Source organism: Schistocerca gregaria, chromosome 6 (genome assembly GCF_023897955.1).
Source record: "Schistocerca gregaria isolate iqSchGreg1 chromosome 6, iqSchGreg1.2, whole genome shotgun sequence".
Taxonomy (NCBI): Eukaryota; Metazoa; Arthropoda; class Insecta; order Orthoptera; family Acrididae; genus Schistocerca; species Schistocerca gregaria.
In genome coordinates this window covers 520,022,045-520,046,593 of record NC_064925.1, presented here as the reverse complement: position 1 = coordinate 520,046,593, position 24,549 = coordinate 520,022,045, and the positions used below count along the sequence as shown (strand labels likewise).

The window sequence follows — 24,549 nt, the reverse complement described above, 5'->3', positions numbered from 1 at the left end:
TTCAAGGCAATCTAGTGAAACTTTGTTCCCAGTCACAAAATCTGATACGTAGCCGTATTATGAAAACCCTTATTCCGACATGTCGTTATTCAAACTTTCTCAGGAACCTCCTTCTATCGGACATGACGGTATTCTGAAAGAGAATGAAAGACAGAAATTAATTACTCTTCCTACAAAACGTGAAAAATCAATTCTCTAGTGCCTGACTGCGAATTTTAAAACATCGTCTATCGTCTGCTAACAATTTTACTGCAATGGTCCTATACACAACAGACAACTTACACCGTCTTGCTGCTGCAACTTCGCGTCCAGGAACATGCTAAAATAATTATAAAGAAATACTGCGATCCATGCAGAGTGCAATACATGGTTACAATTGCTAATACCACATTTTTTTTGTTATATAGAAATTGAATGATCAGGATGTATTTGCAACGACAAGACTTCAGCGCGGTGTAAAAAAAAGGAACCAATAAAAACTTTTAATTTACTATATTCTCAAAATGAAGATTCACACCTTGGCAAACCTTTCTTTTCACTGAACAATTTGAAATCTTTAATTATTCCACATTGTCTACAATGAATAATCACGTATCTGGTCACTGCAAAGGTACGGATATTACTATCAATGTATGCATACATAAATCTGACAAAATCCCTCCATTGCGCAAGCAAGCAGCAACAACGTGCACCAAAAAGGCAAATTACTAAAAATCTTCTATTAATAGCAAAATCTCCTCCGGCGCTACTAGAACGGTTAGGACAGGCTGCGACCTCTCGTCACACGGGGCTTTTCTTCACATCAGGCTGCGTCCGATTATTCTCAACAACTGTTCGCTCGCTACCACTCGCGATAGTAATATCTCAGACTCAGAGTTTGTGTATGCACCCAACAGCAGAACCGGTAGCCAACTTTAGAAAAATATGAACGTCCAACTTTCACACTGTTCGATAGCGACCTCCTCTAGACTGTTAATTACATTACGGTGTTCATGGTGTTTCCGGAATGCTTTCTGAAATCATGTGTATACTTTCCATTAGGTCGTCAAATGGTTCAAATGGCTCTGAGCACTATGAGACTTAAGATCTATGGTCATCAGTCCCCTAGAACTTAGAACTGCTTAAGCCTAACTAACCTAGGGACATCACACAACACCCAGTCATCACGAGGCAGAGAGAAAATTCCTTACCCCGCCGGGAATCGGACCCGGGAACCCGGCCGTTGGAAGCGAGAACGCTACCGCAAGACCACGAGCTGCGGACATCAGGTCGACCTCTTTGTTGTTACATATCTCTTGGAATTTGGCGGAGATATTCCTTCGTCCATCTAACATACATTCCCGAGGATAAACGTCCCCTACTTCCATGTCATTTTAAATTTTTTCAGCTAATGATCTCGTCGTAGACGACGCCGTCTTCCTTCCTTCCGTCGTATGATAACAAACAATTTTAGAAGAAAAAGTGAATGCTCGCTGTCTTCATCAGATTAGCCGTGCGTTGACACATGCTTCACAACAAAAGTGTCGGACAGGTTAGGATAAAAATTCCGTTGGCGAATAGTTCGTTAGAGACAGAGTATAAACCCCGGCTGGAGAAGGTTGGCGAAGGTAACTGGCCGTTACCTATGAAAAGGAAACAGCCGGGCATTTACGTTAACAGACTGAAGGAAACCACAGCATCCAGACGTGGAACTGAGCTTCAACATGCGGGTGCAGTCTCTTAACCGTTGTGCTACCTTTCTCGGTAAGAGGAATGGAATTTATTTTCTGTAATGTTACATTGTTTGATGAGTTCTTTTCGGAAAATAAGCCGAGTAGAGTGTATGTTTCGGAACTACGTTTCGACACGTTTATTACTTGTCACCTTCTGGCCTGAAGATGACATTCAAGAACGTCGCTCAGAACATATTGCGTGGCAGATTTCCCGTAGGAAAATTCATCAATGTAATTCACCGAGGAAATCTGCCTAAGTCATCAATGTAATTCGCCGAGGAAACCTGCCTTTTAATTGGGAATGCGAGCATTGTGTTGTGACACTAATAACAATTTTGTATTTTTGATTATGAAGTTGTTCTACCAAGCAGCGACGGACGTACCATTAATATGTAATTATAATGAAACACATAAATAATATCTGAAAATGTATGGGATGTACAGTCCGTTTTTTCTTATCACGTTAATAGGCTGTCATTGCCCTCTATGAAGTTGATTAATATGATTGTTTCACTGCTTCTAAGGTCTAATCAAGCTTTGGATAGTCCAGTGACTCCCACCCTTGGGCTAATCACCTCCCGGCGACTAAAATGTAACTTCCTGAGGAGTAAAAATAGAAGAGTTCAATTGTGGGTTGGTCACGGTACTGTGATACTAATTACATAAGTTGCAAATAACTACATGTTCTTTAAGTACTAACAATAACACGAAATGATGTACTGGAGGTTACAGCTTGTGAAACGCGTTTATGAGTAATATCTTCGTCACATAGTCCATCCACTACACACATAGTTTTTACTTTGTACCAATCAGGTATGATAGCAAAAATGAGACACATACATCAAATATGCTTAAATATCTCATTAAAATGCCTTCACCGAGTTGTACGTATTTCCCTCAATAGATCAGGAATTGCTTCATTATTCACTTTGTAACAATAAATCAATTAATTATCAGTAAGTATACAATGGTTGCAACACCGATGTAGGGCCTAGACTGTATTATTATTATTATTATTATTATTATTATTATTATTATTATTATTATTATTAATACTGGCAATGGTCAGACAAAGCACTGCCAGAATGCAATTTTCCAGTGTGTAGTGCACACATTTAAAGCATGTTGATTTTAAATGGGTGTGTTGGGTGTGGATGAAGGAAATGGCGCTAGAGAGAGGAGTAGTGCAGAGGAACCATGTTTTGTAAGAAGTATCTATCCACTAAATTGACAGTTAACTTTCTTTTCTGAGGAAGAGTTGTAGGTAACATTCGGAAAGCACAAGAACTGCTTCATCATCGTATTAAGAAAGCTTATTCGAAACAAACAGTACCATTTGTCTCAGTGACTCCTTAGTTCATGGTGTGCCAAAACAGCCACAAATATTAAATATCAGTTACCTGTCCTCATTTTTAAAGTGAAATTGATCAAAGAAAATTCTTTTTTTATTCTGAAGTTTAGGTAGGTCCTAATGTTAATGACGCTTGGTGGACTGGGCAGAGGAAAAGGGGGAGAATATGTGTTCGCAATCAGGGGTAATGGTATCAGCAAGGTTAGAAAACGCTTGTAGAGACGGTACCTGTATTATACCAAACAAACCAGTTGGACCATATTTTTTTTGCGGGACTGCGTTTTCATGTATTGCATTATTTATGCTGTGTCATGTCATCTACACTGAGGCAAAGTTTCATCAGATACAACGTCCACTTTCTACAGTTTCCGATATTTTTATATTTTTTTATTAATGAAAATTGCGATTGTTTTTCATTTTGTGTTTATATTTCTAATCTTTAGATGTAAGATTATCTGGATATATATTGTAGATATGGATTTCTAGATTACGTAAAATATAAATGCGTTCCACAATTATACCTTAAAGACTGTTGACGATATTGTTTCACGTCCTGTTTAGTGTTATTGTATTTTGTGATTTCTTAGCGTGCAGTTGTTTGCCTGAGCGAGGATGTCGTGTCTCGGAAAGCGGGTTGCAATAAATCAAGAAGGAGGACTCACAGACGTGTGACACGTGTCGCAACGTCCGCGAGAGGAAAGAGCTGACAGTCACTTGTTATTCAGATCCGAGGCTTAGACTGGCGAATCATCTGTTTACTGCCGCGACAACCTGGCGAGATAAGGCGGCGTATTTGAGGCGAGCTGACTGTCCTCGCGGCAGGAGTGATTCTGCGACGAGACACGAGACAGCTTGTGCATGGGGAAACGAACTCACTTAACGCACGCCGCCCTGATTCTGGTGAGTAGTAGGAATCCAGCGCAGTGTGTCGGCTTACGCAACCGAACCTCGCTCGATCTGCAGGTTTTACAAAAGTTCTCCGAAGCTCGGAGGCTGTACCCGGACGGTTTATTGTTGCCTGCTTTCTTCTGTTGGGTGGTACGGATTCCGTTTGATAGGTGACTGCGGTATTATCTACCTTCCAACAGTGACGCTCACGCGATGAAAACCTGCGGAAGGCGAAGCAGAACAAGCAAACATTTGCAGTCAGTAGCTCGAAAAGAAGAGATTCTTTGATATACCTGAAACGTGGCGCAAGGTGAATGGATACTTTAATGGAATACGTGTTATTGTTCATCTGAAAGTGCATGATAATCACTTTTACAGTACGACGCGTGAAAGAGCTATGTAGGCACGGATTTTTCACGGTGTATTAATCCAGCGAGTACCGACAGTTCTATTCATCAATGTGTAAAATAGCTCAAATAATTAGTGAATAACTAGGGAGAAATGTCACTCAAATGATCTTTCAAATTAGTGTGTACATTTACGAGACTGGACACATTTATTTTTTTGTTTCTTAAGTGAAGACCTGCGGCCTGTTTTATATAGCAGGTCGTACATTATATGTTTTTACATGTTCTGTCATACAAATTCAGTTTTATTTATAGGACATTTCTTTCTTTGTCCAAAATTTTACAAAAAAATAAATTTAAAAAATAAATAAAACAATAAGTACAAAAGCACATAAATAAATTTGTTTAAATTTGTTGGTAACTTAGATAATGATAGTAATGAGTAATCAGTTCTGGATGTATTTGAACGATTAAGTAGCAATTTCGGTTCAGCATTAATTTATGTATGTTAAATATTTTATTCTCTGCACAACATAAAATAAATGTATTTATTCCAAATCATTTCGTATTATTATGATGCCCCTGGAGTAGACAACATTCCATTGGAACTTCTGACGGCCTTGGGAGAGCCAGTCCTGACAAAACTCTACCATCTGGTGAGCAAGATGTATGAGACAGGTGAAATACCGTCAGACTTCAAAAAGAATATAATAATTCCAATCCCAAAGAAAGCAGGTGTTGACAGATGTGAAAATTACCGAACTATCAGTTTAATAAGTCACAGCTGCAAAATACTAACGCGAGTTCTTTACAGACGAATGGAAAAACTAGTAGAAGCCGACCTCGGGGAAGATCAGTTTGGATTCCGTAGAAATGTTGGAACACGTGAGGCAATACTGACCCTACGACTTATCTTAGAAGCTAGATTAAGGAAGGGCAAAGCTACGTTTCTAGCATTTGTAGACTTAGAGAAAGCTTTTGACAATGTTGACTGGAATACTTTCTTTCAAATTCTGAAGGTGGCAGGGGTAAAATACAGGGAGCGAAAGGCTATTTACAATTAGTACAGAAACCAGATGGCAGTTATAAAAGTCGAGGGACATGAAAGGGAAGCAGTTGTTGGGAAGGGAGTGAGACAGGGCTGTAGTCTATCCCCGATGTTATTCAATCTGTATATTGAGTAAGCAGTGAAGGAAACAAAAGAAAAATTCGGAATAGGTATTAAAGCCAATGGAGAAGAAATAAAAACTTTGAGGTTCGCCGATGACATCGTAATTCTGTCAGAGACAGCAAAGGACTTGGAAGAGCAGTTGATCGGAATGGATAGTGTCTTGAAAGGAGGATGTAAGATGACCATCAACAAAAGCAAAACGAGGATAATGGAATGTTGTCGAATTAAATCGGGTGATGCTGAGGGAATTAGATTAGGAAGTGAGGCACTTAAAGTAGTAAAGGAGTTTTGCTATTTGGCTAGCAAAATAACTGATGATGGTCGAAGTAGAGAGGATATAAAATGTAGACTGGCAATGGCAAGGAAAGCGTTTCTGAAGAAGAGAAGTTTGTTAACATCGAGTACAGATTTAAGTGTCAGGAAGTCATTTCTGAAAGTATTTGTATGGAGTGTAGCCATGTATGGAAGTGAATCATGGACGATAAATAGTTTGGACAAGAAGAGAATAGAAGCTTTCGAAATGTGGTGCTACAGAAGAATGCTGAAGATTAGATGGGTGGATCACATAACTAATGAGGAAGTATTGAATCGGATTGGGGAGAAGAGAAGTTTGTGGCACAACTTGACCAGAAGAAGGGATCGGTTGGTTGGACATATTCTGAGGCATCAATGGATCACCAATTTAGTATTGGAGGGCAGCGTGGAGGGTAAAAATCGTAGAGGGAGACCAAGAGACGACTACAGATTCAGGAGGATGTAGGTTGCAGTAGGTACTGGGAGATGAAGAAGCTTGCACAGGATAGAGTAGCATGGAGTGCTGCATCAAACCAGTTTCAGGACTGAAGACCACAACAACAACAACATTATTATGATGGAACATGGAACTAGTCGTTGGTGGGGAGGCGTGGGTGCTTCAGCGATACAGATAGCCGTACCGTAGATGCTACCACAGTGGAGAGGTATCTGTTGAGAGGCCAGGAATACGTGTGGTTCCTTAAGAGAGGCAGCAGCTTTTTCAGTAGGGGGATGATTGACTGATCCGGACTTGTAACATCAGCCAACACTGTCTTGCTGTGTTGGTACTGCGAACGGATGAAAGGAAGAGGAAACTACAGCCGCAATTTTTCCCGAGGGCGTCACCTCTACTGCATGGTTACATCAGCATGGCATCCCCCTGGGTAAAATGTTCCGGAGGTAAAATAGTCCCCAATTCAAATCTCCGGGCGGGGACTACTCAAGATGATGTCGTCAGCAGGAGAAACAAAACTGGCGTTATAGGGATCGAAGCGTATAATGTCAGATCCCGTTACCGCGCAGGTGGGTTGCAAAATTTAGAATGGGAAAATGGATAGATTGAAGTTAGATATAGTGGGAATTAGTGAAGATCGGTGGCAGGTGGAACAGAACTTCTGGTAAGGTAAATACAGGGCTATAAGCATAAAATCAGATAGGTGTAATACAGGAGTCTGTTTAATAAGAGCCGCGCGGGATTAGCCGAGCGGTCTGGGCTCTGCAGTCATGAACTGTGCGGCTCGTTCCGGCGGAGGTTCGAGTCCTCCCTCGGGCATGCGTGTGTGTGTGTGTGTGTGTGTGTGTGTGTGTGTGTGTGTGTGTGTGTGTGTGTGTATTTGTCCTTAGGATAGTTTAGGTTAAGTAGTATGTAAGCTTAGGGACTGATGACCTTAGCAGTTAAGTCCCATAAGATTTCACACACATTGGACCATTTTTTTTAAAATAATGAATAAGAAAGTAGGAATGCGGCTAAGCTAATAAGAACAAGGTAGTGAACGCATTATCGTAGCCAAGGCAGACACAAAGGCAACACCTAGCACGGCAGTGCAAGGGCATATGTTAACTAGCTCCGCAGATGATGAAGAGACTGGAAAAAAGTATGATGTGATAAAAGAAATTATTCATATAGTTAGAGGGCGACAAAAATAATTATTATGTGGGAATGGAATTGTATAGTAGGAAAAGTAAGAGAAGGAAATAATATTGTGGGTGAATGAAAGAGGAAGCCGCGTGATAGAATTTCGCACGGAGCATAATTTAGTCACCGCTGACAACCCGACTGAAGAATCATTAAAGAAGGTTTTACGTGTGAAGGGACGTGGAGACAGTGGCAGGTTTAAGATTTTTTATATAATCGTAACAAAGAAATTATGTGGACTGTGACCACAATTTATTGGTTATGAGCTATAGATCAAAACGACAGAAACTGTCGAAGGAACCGTAGCTTCTGACGATGTCTGCTCGTTGAGGACAAAGCACTTCTTTGTACTAAGAAATCCATACGCCAATTGCATCTGTAGAATCATATTACGTAAGCACATATCTTGTTTGTGAAGCAACGGTTTAGAGCTGTATCAAAAATTAATGTTCATCGTGATAGAAGTAAGTTATTAATCTGCCAGCGGCTGCCTTCTCGTTCAGACTTTAGCATTTCGCGAACGAGTGAGCCGAACTGAATTTCTTGTGTTCATATCAAGAAAATACGCGAGCACGAATCGTGTTGCAAAATTATGCAACGTATAGCAATTATGAAATCGACCTATAAGTACTTCTCATCGACTTTCCTTAAAAGCAGGGAGAACTGTTTCATGTAGGCCCGTCGTTTCTCCAGCATTTGTCGATAAACATGCCATAGACGGAAGGTTAGTACTTCCGTAGAATTCTATAGCTACTTCAGCTTCATAGTTATTTACTGTACGTCTCACTTCGCTTCTGCAAGATCTTTCTTCTGTTTACTCCAGTTCGATACATAAACGGCTGACGAAGGAAAACGATTTCGACACATTAGCAGACTTGAAGTGCAACAATTTGGTACGTTAGAATGTAGCTTTAAAATCAATCGTGTTTCCTATAGCTCTCCATAAACTAGTTTTGATTGTCTTCGGATCTTGTCTCAGAAAGTTTACGGCTTATTTTGAAACTACTATGCGCCTTTGTCTGCTTTTGAAGTTATTTTCATGATTAATTATATAGCCATACTTCTCTAACGTGTATCGCAGATTATATGTAGAGTGCAAGTTTTTTGTTTGGGATGCCGTTTCCTATTTTACGTTACTATAGGTCAGACATCGAACAAATTTAAATAGCGATAATGAATTGTTGTAGATGCTTTTATTTAAGAGAGTAAGATTTCAAATGTTAAAACTGTATTCTATCTCAGATTCTTAAATGTAATGGACAACTCTAAGTTCTTTTTTCAAGTCAGTAACACGCCATTACTACAGACGAATCGTTCTGGAAATATCTTTTCGGCTGTTATTAATATTGGAATTTACCTACAGAAGATGTGAGTGATGTGGCCTTTTTACAACTATTTGTTGTTTGATTTACAGAAACGTATACCGTACCAATATAACGATATATCTAGTTTTAAAAAAAGGATATTGGGTTTTCAATATATGTAGTACTGACATAAGGTGTATTGATAAATGACACGAGAAATTTAAAAGGAAACACGTTGTTTGTTCAACAAGATTTTACTGTGAGTAGTACTTTTCGCATGGTCTACGTCCATTGACAGGTGAATTACGATAATTACTTGAAAGGAGTGTCAGTGTAATCGATACCATAGCCACCATAACCCTATTTAGAACAAGTCGGCAGCCTGCGGAGGCACACACACGTGATAGTCAATATATCATGAATCAGGAGGATCGGATGATGTCAAGAAGTGAGAATGCGGAAGCCACCGCAATAAACCCTGTCATTTGGTCCCTCGCGTCCAGACCGACTGCTGGGCACAGCCGGCCGCGCTGGTCTCGCGGTTCTAGGCGCTCAGTCCGGAATCGTTCGACTGCTACGGTCGCAGGTTCGAATCCTGCCTAGGGCATGGATGTGTGTGATGTCCTTAAGTTAGTTAGGTTTAAGTATTTCTAAGTTCTAGGGGACTATTGACCACAGCAGTTGAGTCCCATAGTGCTCAGAGCCATTTGAACCATTTTTTTTTGCTGGGCACAATGGAGTTCAATCACACACAGTTTTGCTAGTAGTGAGGCGCTCGTATTGTTGATAACTGGTTTTTGGCTCATCTTGCAGTTGGGACAAGAACCACAATTGTTGTTGTTGTGGTCTTCAGTCCAGAGACTGGTTTGATGCAGCTCTCCATGCTACTCTATCCTGTGCAAGCTTCTTCATCCCCCAGTACCTACTGCAACCTACATCCTTCTGAATCTGCTTGGTGTAGTCATCTCTTGGTCTCCCTCTACGATTTTTACCCTCCACGCTGCCCTCCAATACGAAATTGGTGATCCCTTGATGCCTCAGAACATGTCCTACCAACCGATCCCTTCTTCTGGTCAAGTTGTGCCACAAATTTCTCTTCTCTACGATTCTGTTCAGTCCCACCTCATTAGTTATGTGATCCAATCTAATTTTCAGCTCTCTTCTGTAACAATACATTTCGAAAGCTTCTATTCTGTTCTTGTCTAAACCATTTATCGTCCATGTTTCACTTCCATACATGGCTACACTCCATACGAATACTTTCAGAAACGACTTCCTGACACTTAAATCTATACTCGATGTTAACAAATTTCTCTTCTTTTGAAACGCTTTCCTTGCCATTGCCAGTCTACATTTTATAACCTCTCTACATCGACCATCATCAGTTATTTTGCTCCCCAAATAGCAAAACTCATTTACTACTTTGAGTGTCTCATTTCCTTATTTAATTCCGGCACCATTACCCGATTTAATTCGACTATTCATTATTCTCGTTTTGCTTCTGTCGATGTTCATCTTATATCCTCCTTTCAAGACACTGTCCATTCCGTTCAGCTCCTCTACCAGGTCCTTTGCTGTCTCTGACAGAATTACAATGTCATCGGCGAACCTCAAAGTTTTTATTTCTTCTCCATGGAATTTAATACCTACTCCAAATTTTTCTTTTGTTTCCTTTAATGCTAGCTCAGTATACAGATTGAATAACATCGGGGAGAGGCTACAACCCTGTCTCACTCCCTTCCCAACCACTGCTTCCCTTTCACGCCCCTCGACTCTTATAACTGTCATCTGGTTTCTGCACTAATTGTAAATAGCGTTTCACTCCCTATATTTTACCCCTGCCACCTTCAGAATTTGAAAGAGAGTATGAGAGTGAACATTGTCAAAAGCTTTCTCTATGTCTACAAATGCTAGAAATATAGGTTTGCCTTTCCTTAATCTAGCTTCTAAGATACGTCGTAGGGCCAGTATTGCCTCACGTGTTCCAACATTTCTGCGGAATCCAAACTAATCTTCCCCGAGGTCGGCTTCTACCAGTTTTTCTATTCGTCTGTAATGAATTCGTGTTAGTATTTTGCAGCCGTGGCTTATTAAACCGATAGTTCGGCAATTTTCACATTTGTCAACACCTGCTTTCTTTGGGATTAAAATCATTATATTCTTCTTGAAGTCCGAGGGTATCTCTCCTGTAACATACATCTTGCTCTCTAGATGATAGAATTTTGTTAGGCCTGGGTCTCCCAAGGCTGTCAGTAGTTCTAATGAAATGTTGTCTACTCCCGGGGCCTTGTTTCGATTTAGGTTTTTCAGTGCTCTGTCAGACTCTTCAAAGAGTATCATATCTCCTATTTCATCTTCATCTACATTCTCTGTCCCATTTCTATAATATTTTCCTCAAGAACATCACCGTTGTATAGACCCTCTATATACTCTTTCCACCTTTCTGCTTTCCCTTCTTTGCTTAGAACTGGGTTTCCATCTGAGCTCTTGCTACCCTCGCAAGTGGTTAAGAACATAATTACAGTTTAATAAAATAAGATGTTGCTATCAGCACAGATGAACGACGAAAAATATAAAAAAGAAACTAAGGTGTGTTACATTCGTTTTGTGTTCTGTAATAGGCGTATCCTGACCCTTTTGTCCGTAAGTTATGAGCATTTTTGTTTGATTGATGTCAAATGTTATCACTGAAAGTCACACGATGAAGAAAGTTTTTTTTTCAACATTTCATTTTCGTAAGTGTAAGCATTCACTTCCACTCGTCCTGCGTTTTTGGTCACACATTCAATTAAAGAACATTATTTAGTTTGCAGGTAGAACTCCCATACAGATAAAAGGTTGAAGGTAAAGAACTGGGTTTGTATGCATAGTACCCATCCTACGTCCCTGTTTCAATAAAATATGGATTGATTATTATTCTTTTCAGATCAAATAAGTAATCTGTTGCGGATTTATTAAGAAATTCAGACTATGGTTAGACACTGGACTCGCATTCGGAAGGACGGCGGTTCAATCGCGCGTCTGGACATCCTGATTTAGGTTTTCCGTGATTTCCCTAAATCGCTCCAGGCAAATGCCGAGATGGTTCCTATGAAAGGGCACGGCTGTCCTCCTTCCCCGTCCTTCCCTAATCCGATGAGAGCGATGGCCACGCTGTCTGATTTCCTTCCCCAGACAACCCCCAAGTAATTCAGACTAACAAAATATGTAAATATAGTCACAAGCATTTCAACCCTAACAGTTTCATTCGTCCCAGAATTCGTCACTATTGTTACGATACCGTTTTCAGTCTAGTTAGTGTCAACTGGTATATTCTCCACGAATTTCACGAAAATTTCGATAAAACGTCGCATATTACAACAACAATTTCTTATCATTCATGCATAATTGTCAACTTTTACCACTAGAGCCACTTCAAATCCGAATGCTACTTCTATACTAACCCCTTCCAAGGGTCGGCCTGGAACTATAACAGGCCGGCCGCGTTGGTCTCGCGGTTCTAGGCGCTCAGTCCGGAGCCGCGCCACTGCTACGGTCGCAGGTTCGAATCCTGCCTCGGGCATGGATTTGTGTGGTGCTCTTAGGTTAGTTAGGTTTATGTAGTTCTAAGTTCTAGGGGACTGATGGCCATAGATGTTAAGTCCCATAGTGCTCAGAGTGATTTGAACCAATTTGGAACTGTAACACTAACGCCCGTTTAGGCGAGACAGGCAGCCTGACCAACAATCTCTTAATCGGAAAGGAACCTAACCGACAGGCAGCCGACGAACCAACCAACTACCTCATTTCGGTCACCAGACCAAAAACACTACAACCAAAACGCCAGCGAGGCGAAGAGAGCAGTAACACTCATCTTCAAATATTGGTTTGTTAGTGAGCCATGGCACGACAACTACTGACATACATGAACATTGCAACGGCTGTGGAACTACACGCCATGGCGGATAGCACCAACAAGAAAACGCCCACCCGCTGCTCTGTCGGAGCTGGCCAACTGCCTACTGCAGTACGCAGACAGCATTACAGCATGTAAAGCATTGCTCAGTCGAACTGACACAGGGTACACAGTGTTCCACGGAACACTGCCACAAGAAACTCTAACATTCGTAAAACGAATCACTGATCAACAACTAGGACACATTACAGGCGGACACACACACACACAAAACCGAAAGACGGTCGGTGACGAAACACACGTCGTCTGACCACACGACCGACCAACAGCCAACCAAGGTCGTTGCCACTCAAACCATGTGTGTCAGCAACGGTCGGGCAGGTCATGACTATCCGGAGCTCACTGCAGCTCCAGCCCGACTCAACCCGATGTCCGTCCGGAACTGGGAGACACGCCGATCTGGGCACACTGGCTCAGACCCAATCAATACAGAGGTAACTCTTGCCCATTGGCCACGACGTCTCCGCACTAGAAGGAACCGAGCTACGACCAGCAGGATGATCCAGTGACGAGGCCCAGAAACGGTCAAAAGACCAAAGACACGTCGCCCAAAGAGGCGAGCAAATGAACGACCGACCAACGGTCGATCCGGCTGCCATCTCCCTCCGTCTGACAGTTCATCCTGTGTCGGAGCTGTCGGCGAGTACTGGCTGTCCGCACCTCCCTAGCCCTCCGTGCCCGACTGCTGCTACATACCGACTGCACTTCTGCCGCGTTCCAACTCAACGACTCCAGGTCCGATCTTCCTCCACGACACACGACTACCGGGAAGTAATACCCGTCCAGCAGAGATAATACTCACGGGCAGACAAGACAACAATTCAGTGTACCAATAATTGAAGTTAAAATGACGAGGCGGTCATACGGTGAAAACAAGATGTTAAATAACAGATGGCACGAACATGAGCCACTCACGGCTGAAAACGTTGCGTAACTGGTAGTAAAACTCCCTGCGTCCATTGTCAGTGATATCATATTGATCGAATTTTTCTCTTATACACCACGTAATTATGAGAGTTGGATAACGAAGCAGGTTCTTCGTCTAGTTTTCGAAGATCTATTACGAGGGAATTTAAGACGTAACCATTAAGTATGCACCTCGGTAGTTGGCGAAGCGTTATGCCATGCTTAACTTGTAGGCTACTTCAGCTTAGCCGGCCAGTGTGGCCGAGCGGTTCTAGGCGCTTCAGTCTGGAACTGCGCGACCGCTACGGTCGCAGGTTCGAATCCTGCCTCGGGCATGGATGTGTGTGATGTCCTTAGGTTATTTAGGTTTAAGTAGTTCTAAGTTCTAGGGGACTGATGACCTCAGATGTTATGTCCCATAGTGCTCAGAGCCATTTTTGAACTTCAGCTTATGAGGGAGGGGATGAACTGGTATTCCGGATAAAAAAAGAAGCAGCTCAAGCGACGCTTTTGCTTCTGAGAACAAAAGGGCCCGTGCTGTTAAGGAGTGTTCGCAGCGAATGCTAACAACGTCATCGAAGGAGTGGGTTAGAATTTGTTCCTCGTTTCGCAAAGGTTAGTAGCTCGTATGGAATGACAGTCGGTTGTCACATGAGATAATGTGGAACTTATTTTTCAGGTAATAATTTCAATAGTATGTTTAGAATGTCACTGCTTGTCTACCACTTCACTACCAATGAGCCGAAATAATTATTTTCCGGACCTTTTCTACCTCAATTTCACACTTTTCTATTTTCTTCTCTTCTTTTCTACTCTAATACGTTTTCATTTTTTGCTTCATTAGCTCGTTCCTTCATTCATTTTTGGTATACTAACCCGCATAAAGGAAATTTAATACCTTTTGTTTGTTAAAATATATTTTACTCCTCGCAAAACTTTAATACCTTTTCGCCAGTATTCACCATGCTATACAAATACATAAAATTTTCCCGTAAACAATAGGCAGTGTAAAGCGAGGCTATCATATTCAGGAGGACGGGCTAAAATGTTCAGCTCTGCAAATAATTTACATGCACTACCTTAACTCTGAGATAAAGCTGCGCAGTACGCACTAGAAATCTCATATGCATAAAGCAAATTGATATCTTTTGGGGGAAACACATCGGTCAGTCAAGTATTGTAATGAAAGGAAAATAAAAATGATTTTATTTGGTCTGTAGGAGCTGATATTTATTTAGACGAATGAAAACATTTCATTTCTCACCGAAAAGCGTAACCTCTCGATATACACTCCTGGAAATGGAAAAAAGAACACATTGACATCGGTGTGTCAGACCCACCATACTTGCTCCGGACACTGCGAGAGGGCTGTACAAGCAATGATCACACGCACGGCACAGTGGACACACCAGGAACCGCGGTGTTGGCCGTCGAATGGCGCTAGCTGCGCAGCATTTGTGCACCGCCGCCGTCAGTGTCAGCCAGTTTGCCGTGGCATACGGAGCTCCATCGCAGTCTTTAACACTGGTAGCATGCCGCGACAGCGTGGACGTGAACCGTATGTGCAGTTGACGGACTTTGAGCGAGGGCGTATAGTGGGCATGCGGGAGGCCGGGTGGACGTACCGCCGAATTGCTCAACACGTGGGGCGTGAGGTCTCCACAGTACATCGATGTTGTCGCCAGTGGTCGGCGGAAGGTGCACGTGCCCGTCGACCTGGGACCGGACCGCAGCGACGCACGGGTGCACGCCAAGACCGTAGGATCCTACGCAGTGCCGTAGGGGACCGCACCGCCACTTCCCAGCAAATTAGGGACACTGTTGCTCCTGGGGTATCGGCGAGGATCATTCGCAACCGTCCCCATGAAGCTTGGCTACGGTCCCGCACACCGTTAGGCCGTCTTCTGCTCACGCCCCAACATCGTGCAGCCCGCCTCCAGTGGTGTCGCGACAGGCGTGAATGGAGGGACGAATGGAGACGTGTCGTCTTCAGCGATGAGAGTCGCTTCTGCCTTGGTGCCAATGATGGTCGTATGCGTGTTTCGCGCCGTGCAGGTGAGCGCCACAATCAGGACTGCATACGACCGAGGCACACAGGGCCAACACCCGGCATCATGGTGTGGGGAGCGATCTCCTACACTGGCCGTACACCTCTGGTGATCGTCGAGGGGACACTGAATAGTGCACGGTACATCCAAACCGTCATCGAACCCATGGTTCTACCATTCCTAGACCGGCAAGGGAACTTGCTGTTCCAACAGGACAATGCAGGTCCGCATGTATCCCGTGCCACCCATCGTGCTCTAGAAGGTGTAAGTCAACTACCCTGGCCAGCAAGATCTCCGGATCTGTCCCCCATTGAGCATGTTTGGGACTGGATGAAGCATCGTCTCACGCGGTCTGCACGTCCAGCACGAACGCTGGTCCACCTGAGGCGCCAGGTGGAAATGGAATGGCAACATCCAGAATCTCTACGATCGTCTCCATGGGAGAATAGCAGCCTGCATTGCTGCGAAAGGTGGATATACACTGTACTAGTGCCGACATTGTACATGCTCTGTTGCCTGTGTCTATGTGCGTGTGGTTCTGTCATTGTGATCATGTGATGTATCTGACCCCAGGAATGTGTCAATAAAGTTTCCCCTTCCTGGGACAATGAATTCACGGTGTTCTTATTTCAATTTCCAGGAGTGTAGTTCGAACCACTGGGAGGTATATTTTTACAGCAATACTATGCGGTACACTGGCAGCTATCAGGGAGAGATTCAGTGGTGACAGCAGCTTTTCTTAATTTAACATTGCGTTGTTATGACTCCGAGTTGGAGCGAGCTCATAGAGCGCGCCTTTACTGCAATCTACATTTTTTTAATCATGACCATAAAAACAATGTTCTATTAAATTCCTCCTATTTACAACTAGTTGGGGGTTTCCTCTATACATGGAACCAGATGGTGAAGACACTGCATTCGCGAGGAGCGAGGCTCGGAACTCCAATCGCCATCTTGATGTTGATGCTCCGAGGAGTTCTTAGATCACTTCAGCCAACTGATAACAAGATCACTCCATTATTCCAGATTTCCTAGCTTATTCATAGCCACCTGCTACAGACTTACACTCATAATGACTCCAAAAAGTAGATATTTTAAATTCTCACCTATGTGTTGCCCTTCGTCTGACAAGTTTCTTGTTGTTTTCCTGTGACACATATGGTTACCGCAAGCCGTTGTAATGTGAAGCATGTCCGATTGTTATCGTCTATTGTGGACTGACGAAGAACACACCTTTGACAAGTTACGAGAGGTAGTTTGTTTCGAAAACTGTGACTGCCTGCCATACGGACAGAAGTCTTACATGTAATGAAAACCTACAGAATCTACGTGAATATGATAGCTCAAACCTTCGGACGGGCAATTCATTTTACTGAAAAAATGACACTGATGCTAATAGCTGCTGTATGTTCTTTCATATGAGGAAACAAAGGCAACGGCCTTGCAGAAGTGGATGCACCGGTACCCGTCAGATCACCGAAGTTATGCACTGTCGGGCGTGGCCGGCACTTGGATGGGTGACCATCCGGGGTTGCCACGCGCTGTTGCAACTTTTCGGGGTGCACTCAGCCTCGTGATGCCTAATGAAGAGCTACTCGACCGAATAGTAGCGGCTCCGGTCAAAGAAAGCCATCATAACGAGGGGGAGAGCGGTGTGCTCACCACACGCTCCTCCTATCCGCATCCTCAGCTGTGGAAGACACGGCGGTCGGATGGGCCAGTTGTGGCCTGAAGACGGAGTGCTTTGAGGAAACAAAGAAAAGAAACATATCAATAGTTCTCTTTTTCTGCTACTATTTACTAGGTAAATCAGCACCACGTATCGGTAGTATACCAACACCGTCTCGTGCATTGTTTTTTCCTACTTTTACGCTTGACTATTACACAACACCATCCATCCTCTCTTGCAACAATTTGCGTATGATAGAGAAGTTCGAAAAATAAAAGAATAACGTATCTGAGAATGACAGAGTGCCGCGCTTATTTCATTAACAATAGTAACTGAAACAGCAAATTCTCATAGAACATCATAGAAAGATCCACCTCTACAATGGAGAACGTGAACTAAAGTATTTTTTTAACCTGTTGAGTCGTATTTTAAATATGAAAATAAGATGTTGTTTGTTTCTATGATGAGCCGGCCGGAGAGGCCGTGCGGTTCTAGGCACTACGATCGCAGGTTCGAATCCTGCCTCGGGCATGGATGTGTGTGATGTCCTTAGGTTAGTTAGGTTTAATTAGTTCTCAGTTCTGGGCGACTAATGACCTCAGAAGGTAAGTCGCGTAAAAAAAAGAAAAAGAAAAGAAATTTTGTATGGTGGCATATTTGACGGAATAGGGGACAAAAAATCAAATGGCTCTGAGCATTTCCAGACTGAAGCGCCTAGAACCACTCGGCCATCTCGACTGGCAACTAGAGGACACACAGGGTGTTTCTGTGGTGATGACACAAACAAGGAGAAAGGAAAATGTGTCAGATTGAGGTAGCGAAGCCTTCTCAAAAAAGCAGTGAGTCGAAAGGTGTGATCGAAAATGCCAAAATTTCAAATTCAACTTCAGTTTAGTAACGATGATATAAAAGCAACTAGACACACTTTCATTACAGCTTGCACAAGATGCTACATCACAATTATTACTCAAAGTGCCGTCACCTGCTTTTATGCGAGCCTGAAAGTGTCGCACAAACGTCTGTCGTACCCGTTCGAACAACCCTGGCGGTTATTACGGTATATTGATAATTTACGCACCTGAGGAAGACAGAACTACAAAAGTTGAAGATGTCAACCCTGGCACTGTTCGTGAGCGGAAGAGAGAATTGTTGCCAGGAGCTCGTCTACAACTCGAGATGTGTCTCGTATAGAAGACTGTACACATGATTCCTAAAAAAATTAATCGGTGGGTTCTGATCAGATAGATCGCGGAACAGGACCACGACTTCCCTTCCATAATTCAGGGAACATTTAAGGCTGATGTTAACGAGAAAGGAATGTGTCGAGTTAACATGTCTCTTAGAAACACAGTCTGGGCTGATACAGTTTAAAGGAAGGGAGGGGGGGGGGGGGGAGGCAAGCTGAAAATGGCGATGCCTGCACATACGTCCGCTGCTAATTTGTCTTATGGCTCTTCTCGTTTGCAGCGTGGAAATTTTCAGCGAGCCGCACATTGAAACTGTTACGATTATTTATCCTTTGGTAAGAAGGCTTCATCCTAGAAACGTGTTCGAGAAAGAAAGCCCGCGTGGGATTAGCCGATCGGTCTAAGCCGTTACAGTCGTGGACCGTGCGGCTGGTCCCGGCTGAGGCTCGAGTACTCCCCCGGGCATGGGTGTGTGTGTGATTGTCCTTAGGATAATTTAGGTTACGTAGTGTTTAAGCTTAGGGACTGATGACCTTAGCAGTTAAGTACCATAAGATTTCACACACATTTTGAACAAGAAAGAAAGCGAGCTGCAACATTCATTGAATCAACGTGGCGCGTTGTCCGAAGTCCACATAATAGTTTATTATGTCAAGATCGCCTGAATACTAGAGACATTTACATTACCGGTTTCAGTACATTATTGGCATCTTCAGATGTGATAAGTAATTTCGTACACTTTCTCGGAGTACACACTCTAGTTACAGGGGACAGACAAAATAATGTGAACAGCTGTACTTGGGAATGGTTTATTAATAAGGGGCTAGACTCTCATTTGCCCATAATACAGCCGCGATTCTTCTAGGATACTGGCAAATAATTCTATAGTCTGCAGTGGAATTTTATGCCACTCTTCGGTCAGAACCTCTTCTAACTCCCGCTGTGACGAGGGGGGAGGCGGAAACCTGCTTCGCTGTCTGCACTCCAATGCGGCCCACAAGTGTTCGGTAATGTTCATGCCTGGGAACTGCGCTGGTCAGGGAAGACGCTGCAATTCACTTCCATGCTCCTCAAACCACGATTGTACTATCCTGACTGTGTGCGTGGATGCATTGTCGTCCTGAAATATGGCATCATTGTTGGGAACAACATTTGAATCATGGGGTGCACGTGATCACCTAAACTGTTCACATAATCGTTGGCTATAACACGGCCTTTGATAGTTATGATGGGACCAGCAGAATACCATGATATATCTGCCCACACTATCACACATTCACTTCCATGTTCAAACGTTGGAAATAAGCAATCAGGATTATAGGCTTCTTTTGGCGTTCTCCAGACGTAAACCCGGCCTAATGTTGGAAATAACTAAAACGTTGACTCGTCGGACCAAATGGCGTGTTTCCAATGATTAGCCGTCCAGTATTTATTCTCCTGACACTATGTTACACTTCTTTGCATTGGTTGTCGTCAGTAATGGTTTCGGTATAGCAGCTCGTCCATCAATATTCGCTTTATGGAGTTCTCGACGGACAGGGTCGATAATTACGTGGTCTCGATGATGGCTATTGATCTCAGCAGTCACTCTAGCCACCGTAGTTTTGTGTTATTGTGACACAATTCGTGGTAGCGAACTACGATATCCGTCATTTAGTTTTGATTTGCGCCCACTATTAAGTTTACACGATGATGTCTTTCCACGTTTTGTGTGGGCTGTCATGACTGTTGGAACAGTTGGTCTTGAAACAGTCAATAAGTTGGCTGCCTTGGTTACTGATACTTCAGCTAAGTGTAAAGAAATGGTTCAAATGACTCTGAACACTGTGGGACCTCACATCTGAGGTCAACAGTCCCCTAGAACTTAGAACTACTTAAGCCTCACACATATCCATGCCCGAGGCAGGATTCGAACCTGCGACCGTAGCAATCACGCCGTTCCGGACTGAAACGCCTAGAACCGTTCGGTCACAGCGGCCGGCCCCTAGGTGTCAAAACAAGCAAAAAATGTTCATACCATACGCAGTTACATAAGTTCAAGACGCAGTTGTAAATGCCGTACATCAGGAAATGCGTATGCTTTTTCAGGTGCAATAAGCTTTCACTCGCTCAGACAGAAACCAAATATACCAGTGCCGGAGCGGCAAGTAACGAACGCCGTGGCCTGTAGAGGGCACCTTGGGCTAACACAATGTCATCCGGAGGAATCGCCAGTATCACAAGGAAATTTAGTTCAAATGGTTCAAATAGCTCTGAGCACTATGGGACTTAACTTCTGAGGTCATCAGTCCCCTAGAACTTAGAACTACTTAAACCTAACTAACCTAAGGATATCACACACATCCATGCCCGAGGCAGGATTCGAACCTGCGACCGTAGCGGTCGCGCGGTTCCAGACTCTAGCGCCTAGAACCGCTCGGCCACCCTGGCCGGCCGGAAATTTAGTAAAAGGTGTATGTCAAGAAAACTAACAATGACAAAATTAATGCTCAAAGATATAAAATCGTGTAAGATATAGCAACTATTACATGTTCGACCGAGCGCGATGGCTCACTGGTCACCACGCTGAGGACGACGGTTCAAACCCACGTTCGGCCATCCTGATTTAGGTTCTCTGTGATTTCCCCAAATGCCGGGATGGTTCATTTGAAAGGGCACGGTCGACTTCCTTCCCTATCCTTCGCAAATTTCGATGGGACCGATACGCGGAAATTACAACATATGCAAGAATAAACTCAAAATTTCGGCAAATGTTACCAAACGTTTGGTGTTTTTAACAGTGGCCGCGAAGACCACACGATTTTTACTTCCAATGGCAACTGAAGAAATTATAAAAATATGAAAAAAACCAATCTCTTGTTCCACTGACCTACTCATTAAGAAATCGGTCATGGAAGCTCCGTCAGTGTACGAAAATTTCTAGACCTTCCAAAATATTCAGATAAATACCTTATTCTCATAATGAAGGATCTGCAAATTGTTTTCGATGTCACGAAGCTGATGACTGCAACTGACGTAAATCAGCTCCTAGTGCGCTACCACAGCTGGGGTAACCGTGTTCCCTGGATCGCCTTCTGAACTCCTTCTCAGTCTGTCCAATGCGAAACTTGCCACAAGCTTCACACTTAATCTTTTACAGTTGCAAAACATATTAACAGACTGCTCTATGCTATGTTAGAGGAGCTTCCCCAATATGTTAATAACGTTATAATCTACCACCATATTATGCTTTTTAAACTCACAACTAAGCTTCAGAGTGGGTGGGCCAACGTACTTAATAGAAGCATATATAACTTCTTCGTTCTTTTCTGCGGTCTCTCCGTGAGTCTGTATCAGAGTTTTTTCACTCATTTTTCTAATATCATTTTCTCTAAATTCATCTGTAATCTCTATCTGTACAATTTTCACTATATTTGTCATGATGGTTGCCTACTTCTAAGAGGACATTCAGTAGAAAATAACCATTCGACGTGTTTGTTCGCAGGGGTTGGCAGTGCTGGTTCCACAGTGTGTCTGCAAACCACAAAGCTGGAGCCTGCCGAAACTACCGCAGCTGCAGACACCTGTCATCGCTCCAGGGCAGCTACCATTCGACTGTGCGGAGCTGACTGCCGACCCGCACATACCGAAGTTTCTTATCCAGGAACTCTGCAGCCAATCACCGGCCGAACCCGCGGCAGACGCTGCTGCTGAGGCCAGCGATCAGGCTGAAACTGTCGAGACCAAAGTCCAGGAAGAAGCTGCTGAAAGCAAAGATCAGGTAGCAGCTGCTGAGACCCAAGATCAGGAAGAAGCCGCTGAGACCAAAAATCAGGAAGAAGCTGTTAAGACCAAAGATCAGGAAGAGGCTGTTGAGATCAAGGATCAGGATGGGGCTGTTGAGGCCAAAGATCAGGAAGAAGCAGAGAATGCTGCCAAAGAAGTAGAGGCTGCAGAGGGGCCAGCGGCGAGGCGCTCGAGCAGCGCTGATGCCAAGCAACCCGTCGAGGTGATAGTGCCTTTCTTCCGCGTGGTCATCCAGAAACTCATCAGCCCAGACGCCAAGGTGCCGACCAGGGAATTCTGGGCAAAGGCCTACCAGGAGGCAGGCTCTCCCAAGCTGGCCCGACACCCGACCTTCTTTGAGATAGCGGCAGGCGTCCAACAAGCTGTGGAGTCCTTCCGTACCGAAGACTCTTGGTCGAAGGTGGTGCGCCTGATCAAAGACTTGACTTCAGACAAGCAGTGGAAGCGGCTGGAAGCGGTGCTGGCCGCAGCTCACGGGCGAGACCCTGCGAACCTCTGGAAAGCCCTGGGCGCTGCCAAGGCCTTGAAGGTGGCGCTCAAGTCTTCAATAAAGGAGCCACAGTGCAGAGTGGAGGGCCTCAACCCTGACCCGGAAGACTGTCGCGAATTCTTCGTCTGCTTCCGCCTGCAGGGTCGCTGGAAGTCCAAAGACGCCAAGTGTCCAAAGTACACAGAGTTCAGCCCCAGCCAGCTGAGATGCGTCTGGGCGCCCTTCTCCGACTGCGTCGAGCAATCTGACTCTGACTCTGGCTCTGACGAGGATTCTGACTCTGAAGAATCCAGCAGAGAGGCTATCGAGAGAATTCTCAAGCACGGACCAGGTGCATTCCATGTCCAGTAACTACACAACAGTGTCATTCAAGTATTCTGTCAATAAGAGTGTTTTCCTCCTGAAAGAAATTCGACATCTGATTGAACTATCGTCTCCTGCAGAACTGTATGCAATAAATTCCACCTAAATAAAAGCACCTGTTTTGCTTGTTTATAATTAAGTTTGAAATACTGTTAGGAGGGAGCACAGGGGAAAAAAACTGATACTTCAATAGTAGTGCACAGAATTAGAAAAAATAAAATTAGTAGAAAGACGTTGCAAATTTCTTTTAGGAAACTGAAAAAAATCTTCTGTTCTGCTCACCCCTATTACTAGAAACACTTTGTCACGATGCGTTTTGGCAGCAAGATGGCTTCTTCGAGTGCCAAAAATTGTTAATACACTCCTGGAAATTGAAATAAGAACACCGTGCATTCATTGTCCCAGGAAGGGGAAACTTTATTGACACATTCCTGGGGTCAGATACATCACACTGACAGAACCACAGGCACATAGACACAGGCAACAGAGCATGCACAATGTCGGCACTAGTACAGTGTATATCCACCTTTCTCAGCAATGCAGGCTGCTATTCTCCCATGGAGACGATCGTAGAGATGCTGGATGTAGTCCTGTGGAATGGCTTGCCATGCCATTTCCACCTGGCGCCTCAGTTGGACCAGCGTTCGTGTTGGACGTGCAGACCGCGTGAGACGACGCTTCATCCAGTCCCAAACATGCTCAATGGGGGACAGATCCGGAGATCTTGCTGGCCAGGGTAGTTGACTTACACCTTCTAGAGCACGTTGGGTGGCATGGGATACATGCGGACGTGCATTGTCCAGTTGGAACAGCAAGTTCCCTTGCCGGTCTAAGAATGGTAGAACGATGGGTTCGATGACGGTTTGGATGTACCGTGCACTATTCAGTGTCCCCTCGACGATCACCAGAGGTGTACGGCCAGTGTAGGAGATCGCTCCCCACACCATGATGCCGGGTGTTGGCCCTGTGTGCCTCGGTCGTATGCAGTCCTGATTGTGGCGCTCACCTGCACGGCGCCAAACACGCATACGACCATCTTTGGCACCAAGGCAGAAGCGACTCTCATCGCTGAAGACGACACGTCTCCATTCGTCCCTCCATTCACGCCTGTCGCGACACCACTGGAGGCGGGCTGCACGATGTTGGGGCGTGAGCGGAAGACGGCCTAACGGTGTGCGGGACCGTAGCCCAGCTTCATGGAGACGGTTGCGAATTGTCCTCGCCGATACCACAGGAGCAACAGTGTCCCTAATTTGCTGGGCAGTGGCGTTGCGGTCCCCTAAGGCACTACGTAGGATCCTACGGTCTTGGCGTGCATCCGTGTGTCGCTGCGGTCCGGTCCCAGGTCGACGGGCACTTGCACCTGTCGCCGACCACTGGCGACAACATCGATGTACTGTGGAGACCTCAAGCCCCACGTGTTGAGCAATTCGACGGTACGT

General features: G+C 44.2%; 1 protein-coding gene across 1 annotated transcript; it reads left to right on the top strand.

Annotated features, from left to right (window-relative positions):
* Positions 1-3,731: 3,731 nt before the first annotated feature.
* On the top strand, positions 3,732-23,327 carry LOC126277947 (translation initiation factor IF-2-like). The gene is made up of 2 exons (XM_049977543.1): positions 3,732-3,963; positions 21,953-23,327. Exons 1-2 carry the CDS (start codon positions 3,922-3,924, stop codon positions 23,093-23,095), a joined length of 1,185 nt encoding a protein of 394 aa, XP_049833500.1. The 5' UTR covers positions 3,732-3,921; the 3' UTR covers positions 23,096-23,327.
* Positions 23,328-24,549: the final 1,222 nt, after the last annotated feature.

Coding starts and splice junctions, on each gene's coding strand:
- LOC126277947 (XM_049977543.1), top strand. CDS start 3,922: ATGGGGAAACGAACTCACTTAACGCACGCCGCCCTGATTCTG. Junction 3,964..21,952: donor CGCACGCCGCCCTGATTCTG/GTGAGTAGTAGG, acceptor GTTTGTTCGCAG/GGGTTGGCAGTGCTGGTTCC.